Here is a 7,122-nt window from a genome sequence, read left to right on the forward strand (position 1 = left end):
CAGGATATCCAGTACCAATATCTTCAAATATTGATATGCTGTTACATCGTTAAGTCCCACTAATTCACAATTTAATATCATATACACTACATGCTCAAATTGTCAGTCGTCCACAGCACATTAACAGTTTTACTAGAAGAACTGGACTACCATGACCAAAGATGTTACAGAGTGCACAAAATGCTGCCCAGGAGAGCCAAGATCAAGGGGTGAGTGGTTTGCTTTAGGAAACAATTCTACCAAAAACAACATGGGAAGAGAAGTAATTTAAAGCGTTTAAGACATTAAATGCACAACTGTCTCCAAACTGCCATTTAGTATGCTTTGTATTATAGGATATAAAAGCTACCCCCCATCTGTGGAATGTTAAGCTGACACCCAAGACAATCAAAGCCTCCCATATTCAATATCCCACTATTTTCTGATTGTACCAAAAAATAAACAACCAGCAAATGATTTCACCTCTTAAAAAAGAGTGTTTACACTTAAAAAATGGGACGAGGTGGGACTCCCTCCTTTTTAAGAATGTTTCTAGAGCTACTAAAAAACCTGCATTTACAAAAGAGTTGATAAAAATATTCCTCTGGATTGTACAAGGAGGGAGACAGGGACCCCTGATAGGACCAGGTGTGTGATATTAATCAGACTTGGCTTCTTTCCCTCCTGCTTCATCAGAAGCTGGGCTCTCCTCATTTTTAGTCTCTCCATTTTCTGCAGGTAAGTCTTCTTTAGTCTCTTGGTTAGCCACTTCAGCCTGTTTTCCCTTTGCTCCCCTTTTCCCTGCTGTTTGCACTTTTTTGTCGGAAGATTTATCCTTTCCTGCCGCCTTTTTTGGCTTCGTTTCCACTTTTGCAGGAGCCAGTTTAGCTGACAACCTCACCGACCTCCTCTTGGGCTCCTCCTTCACCGCCCCCTCGGCGTAGCTGAGCTTCCTCTTGGGCATCGTGGCAGCGGGGCGGGCGCGGGCCGGGTGCCTGCGGGCGCAGAGCCTTCTCGAAGCTGGGCTGCCTGGCCGCTTCCTCTGCTCCCGCCGCCCGAGCCGCTGGGACCCGCATGTAAATTCCTTTTGATCACCTTCTCTTTCTTCTTAAGCTACCAGAACTCTGCTGTGCAGTGTGGTCAGCTCTGACCACAGGTTGCTTTAGAGCACGTGAAACGAGGCTTTCTAAATAAAGATGTGCTCCAAGTGTAAGGCATATACTAGACGTTTTAAAAACTTCATATACAAAAAGAATGTAAAACAGATCGTGAATGTTTTGTGTTGATTATATCTTAAAACGGTAATCCTTTAGATACACTGGATTGCGTATCTTCTTAAAATTAAAACCACCTGTTTATTTTTACATTTTTAAACATGATTGTTAGGATATTTAAACCTAAGCATGTGGCTTGCGTCGTATTTCTGTCGGACAACAAGTGTGGTAGAGACATCTCTGACTCAGACTTCGTTTTCCAAACTTCTCCTGCAACAGAATCCTCTCCCCCAGTTCAGTATCCCTCCTTACAGCTCAACCACTTTCAGGCAGGTCTGTTCCTCCTTCTTTTACAACACAGATATTATTAAGACCCCCCCTTTAAAGTCAGAAGATAGAAATGGTATTTTAATGTTTCTTTAAAAAATGTGTATCTTTATGGGAAAAAAAAATGGTTAGGCAACCTGACCAGAGCTACTTAGCTGGAAGAAATAGATGGACTCTGCATTCTTCTGACCATCACAAGTCTTATAAATAGGATTTAGCAGAAAAGGGGAAAACACTTGGTTTGGGATTCGGATTACATACGTTCAAATCCTCTCTCCGCAGTAACTTGAATCTGTAACCCTAGGTAAGTCTCTTGAGCTTGCTGAAATGGTTTTCTCAATTATAAGTATGTTTGCAAAAATTAGACTTAGATTATGTAAGCCGTCTGACATAAAATGGGTCTTTAATAAGTGATCCAAATATTATTTCACATGACAAATCATATTGCTAAATAATTTACTGGCACAATTAGGATTAGGACCATGGGCTGGGGTAGATAATGGGGGCATATAAATCCCACCAACCTTTTATAGAACATCTTTTACACCTTTTGTCCTTCTGCTCCATCACTCCTATTTCCATTAGCTTTTTTTTTTTAATTGGAGTATAATTGCTTTACAATGTTGTGTTAGTTTCTGCTGCACAATGAAGTGAATCAGTCAGATGTATACATATATCCCCTCCCTCTTGGACCTTATTTTCAACAGATGCTTATTAAAAATATCCACAAAACTTTGAGGATGATACCAAGATACGAAGAACATTGAAGATCTAACTCTAAAGGTTAAAAGACCACTTTAGCCCATATTTTATTTCAAAAATTATACTTACTCCCAGGAAGCCACTGGTTCCATGGTCTTTAAAAGAAAAAAAGAAAGAAAGAAAACATTTCTAGCCAACATGGGATTTTTCACATTGTTCATACTCAGAGATATGAATAGGTAGAGATTTTCCAAAATTGCCATGGTTCAAGAAACACAGAATAACTTCCACAAAGTAGGAGGAAAGAAATTCTTTGTTAATGTTCTGAACTCTAGAGGTGGAAAGGTAAGGAAGGTTTTATTCTTCAAAGTATATTAGGAGTCATTTTAATAGGCCATGGAATCTGTGAATTAAAATATAAGATTTGACTTTTCAAGATTTCTGTGTGTATTATTATTCTAGCTGACCCTTGGATGAGGAAAGTAAGTTGACATGATAGAAACCAAAGCAGGATGCTTAGTAGCTCAAATAAGTCCAGGGAACCTGAGACCTGCCTCTGAGGTTCTGGATTCGTGGTTGCTAATTGAGTTTTTGGGCCCCAGCCTCCATAAGAAGCTGCAATGCATTGGCTGGTGATTTCGAGCACAGGAAGCCCGGGTTCCCTTATGTCCCCTCAATTCACCATCTATATTCTCACATTCTCTGTCATGATTAACTGAGGCAAGGAAGGCCCTTGTCAAAGATAATGAGACTAGAAGGACAATGTCAAATCTCTTCATTTGGGCCCAATGTGATCCTGCTGAGATACAACAGACTTGTGACCCAAAGAAGCTAAATCCCTAGAGGTGGCACTCGTTTTGATTTTTTGTTTGTTTGTTTTTTAATTACTGCCAAAGACCTCTGTGGACCACTAACATTATCTTAGGCAAGTTGTAACTTGGACATAGTCAATAAGCAGGTTGTAGGACAAACAGCACCTGCCTGAATCCCTAATGACCCTTGCAAACAGGGACTTGTGTAGACCCTTCTTGACGTGTGAACGAACCCCTTCCCTTCCTTTCACCACCAGGCAAGCTCCTGGGATTCCTGAAGGCCAGGTTGAAATTTGACATATTCATGAAGCTTCCACCCTCCTGCCACTCTCTTAGTTGTCACCTCTCCCCCACCAGCGATCATAGTCCTTTGCACTTGCCTCTCTCAGAGGCTGTAATTATTTTTGTATGTGTTTGTTTCTCCAAATAAAGTACTGGTGCTTTGAGAGAAAGATTTCCTCACTTGTCTTTGTATCTCACGTGCCACACACTGTTCCTGGAGTGGGGCAGGCAGGCTCACGGCTCTCCAGTGGATGTATGCTTTTTCTGTAAGCAAAAGCTGATATAGGACTGTGTCAATCAATATTGACCAGATACCTCCCAGACAATTTTTTTTAATGTATTCACAGAAAAGTATAGATAACCTTAAAAAATGTCCAGTTGTCTTTAGTTTTAGTTGCCTTTGCAGAAAGGTACCTGGTGAAAGAGGAGCACATTGTCAGGTTAATTAGTTCTTTTCTTTCAGTCCACATTAAGAGCATCCACTTTTACTTCATTTTAATGGAACTGAAGAAGATAAGCCATCATTCAGTGGCCTCTATTAGGATTATTAGAGAAAACCGTTAACCTTTTCAGTTGCAGAATACATAGTAGAGGCATTTTATATGAATCATCACTTCAGCTATTTCCATATATGGTAGGGGGTTTTATGGTTGTTTGTTTTTAATTTTTCACTACAGCTGCTTTTTGTTATCTTTAAAATGTTTTAATTCCAATTTTTGGGGGGGAATTTCTTTCTAAATTTTCTCATTTTATCCCATCGAGTGCCTGCAGTACAGGACTCAGTCGTTGCCATCTATGTGATGTATTTTCATGGAAATAGGAAAGTACTCTGTAATCCTCCTTTATTTTCCCAAGTAGTTCATTGATGCTTAAAATTGTAAAACTAGAGTTTCATTCCTTTGGCTTAAAACTTGGGCTTTTATTAAAAGATAATATTTTATAAAATATATAACATTTTCCTTCTCAAACCTGTATGATCCAATGTGACACTTTATACGACTTATCATATTCATTTTCTGTTACACTTATTTGTGTATTTATTCTATGTCCCCTACTGCATTATTAGCTTCTTGAAGTCAAGAGTTATGTCTTCTTCATTTTTCTATCTCCTACTTTTCCCAGCTATACCTCTTCAGATGGATTAAATGTTGGTTGTAAGAGATGACATGCATAACCCAACTATAAGGTCGGAGTATGTTACCAGTTATTTGGCCCCAAATCAGAATTCACACAGCTGCCGGTGACACAAAGTCTTAATGGATCCGAACCCTTGATGCCTTACTGCGTTACAATCCTTTCCTCCTGGGGCTTACATAATCATCACGTAGAACTGATGCAAATAATCTTTTTTACTAGGGCTTCCACTGATGAGAGTGTCTTCAGATTTGGACATTTCCATCTCTTACGCCAGACAGCGGGAGCTGAATCATAGCCTCCCATGTGGGAGGAGAGTTTTGTCAGTGCCCAGGTCACCTAAGCTCTACATATATCTCCGCCTTCAGCTCTGCAGCCTCTCAGAAAGCCCATCTCCCTGCACCAGCACAGTTTCTTGTACATAATCGTCATTCCATTAAAATTTGATACACACACTCACACAGACACATGGAAGAGGGATTAAGAAAGAGGAAAGGGAATTAGTCCATAGAGTCAATGTTCTTATCCATACAGAGAAGAAGACAGATGAATCTCAGCAAGGTCAAGTAACATGCTTTTGACCACAGAGCTAGTAAACAAAAGAACCAGGTTCCTCAAACCCATTGTGGTCTAGCTACAAAGCCTGAGAATTTTCTAACACCCTATGCTGCCTTATTAGTCATGTGCCTAATAATGGAAGTAATCTGTTTGGTGCTTTTCATATTTTTTTAAAAAGTTTGTCTGCGTACTTTCCTTTCTACTTTCTCTGTATACTCAGCCTGACTTTTCCTTTCACATATGGCTGATTTTCTTTTTCTTTGATCCTGGCTGTTTGTTTTCTTTTTTCCCCCTGTTCCTGCTCACTCATCTTTTCCTTCTTCCTCATTCTTTATCTCTTTTCCACTCTCTTTTTTCCAATTCCATTAATGAAAGTAGATAATAACTTGTGAATTCAAGTGGAACTTCATTTCTGAAACTGTACACTCTTGCTGGAACCCATTAAGCTCGATAGCGAGAAATGAGAGAAATCATAATTATCAGGCCACTAAAATACATGAAACATAAAATTTGTCGGGGAAAGTAATTGAAATTATTGGAGCAGTTGGGCCTGGTGCAGAGCAGACCCTCAGTGATAATGGAAAGGTTACGGGTGATGTTTAGCAATGCTGATGAGGTCCAAGGTGACTCTGTACCCACACAGTTAGCAACTTTATGCTCACTTTATATTTTGCTAATCCATCTCTGAAACTCGAGAGAACAGCAGGGTTCAGGGGACCCCTTCCACGGACCAGTAAAACAGGTACCAAAGACTTGTTCTTTTCTGCATCTCTTTATGGGTTGTTTTGTTTGTTTGTTTGTTTTACTGTTCTCATTCTGTTGTCTTCTTTCTCCTTGAGTTTCTTTATCTTCTTATTTCACTTCTTCCTTTATCCCTTTTCATGTATTCTGGCGCTACTTTGTTCTTTAATTCCATTACAAATCATTTGACAATTTGTCTGATTGGTGTATAGTGTGCTTTTCACCAAGGGCAATTCTGTAACCGGAGGATCAGAATTTTTCTTCCTTTGACCAAGGCTGCCTGCCCCTGAGATTAAACCACAGTCCAGATCTGCACATGCAGATGCTCCTGCAGGTATAACTATCAAACAAAAGCAGTTACTGTGCATGTTCAGTGGATGCTATCTATACAGCAAAGAGAAAGAGGATGATTCTCCAGCTACCAACCTTAAAATTCCTAAGGTGCCTCTGACCTCAGCAACTTAAGAATTTTAAATAGTCAGGGCTGCTTATATACTGTATTTATGGTATAAGGGCTAAGACACAGAAAATATCATCCAGGAAGAGGTACCAGTTCATATGAGGTAAACCAATGTATTCAGGCCATGAGAGGGCAACATTTTTGACAAAGATACCTGAATCATGCTGGAAAATTTTTAAGAGAGCTGGTGGTAATTATAGGCAGATGTGTGTATATACCTGACTTTAACTTATAGTTGCCTCATAACTTTACATCTCTTTCAGATCTCCATCATGACAATTTATATTTATATCACATTCTCCCACTTTCAGAAATTTTCTTTGATCCCCACATTTTGAAAGTAAGAGAGCGATTATTACCCCCATCCAATAGCTGAAGAAACTGAGGCTCTGAAAAATTAAATGATACAGACACTGTCACTTGACAATGAGGCAGATATGTCTTCTATCCTTTTACTCCACCTGCTTTCCACAGTGCTTTACGTCCATCTCTACTGTTAGAAAATTCTTGAGTTGGGCCTGAATGGTGTCTTAGTTTTGAAAGAGTTCACTGACCTCATTTGGCCAAGTTCTATACAATAGTCACTGTATCTCTGCGTGTATGGCTTGACCAAAGCATAACTCCAGTGGCATCAATGCGGACAACTTACCAGTGCAGTGCCTAATCCTTCTGATATGTATGAATTCCAGATCTGAAATCCCCCACTTAGTAGTAGCCCGGTCTCTGCTTAAATATTTTTACAGATGAGTGGCTTCAGAGCTAGCCTATTCCATTGTTGGATGGCTCTAATTGTTAAAAAAATTATTTTTTTCTGTTGAGTTAATAGCTAAGACCATTCAACAGAATTCCAGCCTTTGGGTCACTCAGAGCAAATCATCATAGAGACAGTTACTGAGTTAACAATATATGTCAG

At 39.5% G+C, this 7,122-nt stretch overlaps 1 protein-coding gene across 1 annotated transcript; it reads right to left on the bottom strand.

The window, feature by feature from the left end:
- Positions 1-637: 637 nt before the first annotated feature.
- On the bottom strand, positions 638-943 carry LOC309822387 (non-histone chromosomal protein HMG-14-like; the record flags this gene model as incomplete). Its single annotated transcript, XM_082654163.1, has 1 exon — positions 638-943. One exon carries the CDS (start codon positions 941-943, stop codon positions 638-640), a length of 306 nt encoding a protein of 101 aa, XP_082510289.1.
- Positions 944-7,122: the final 6,179 nt, after the last annotated feature.

The sequence above is a fragment of the Grampus griseus genome (assembly GCF_964374135.1).
Source record: "Grampus griseus genome assembly, chromosome: 5".
Lineage (NCBI taxonomy): Eukaryota > Metazoa > Chordata > Mammalia > Artiodactyla > Delphinidae > Grampus > Grampus griseus.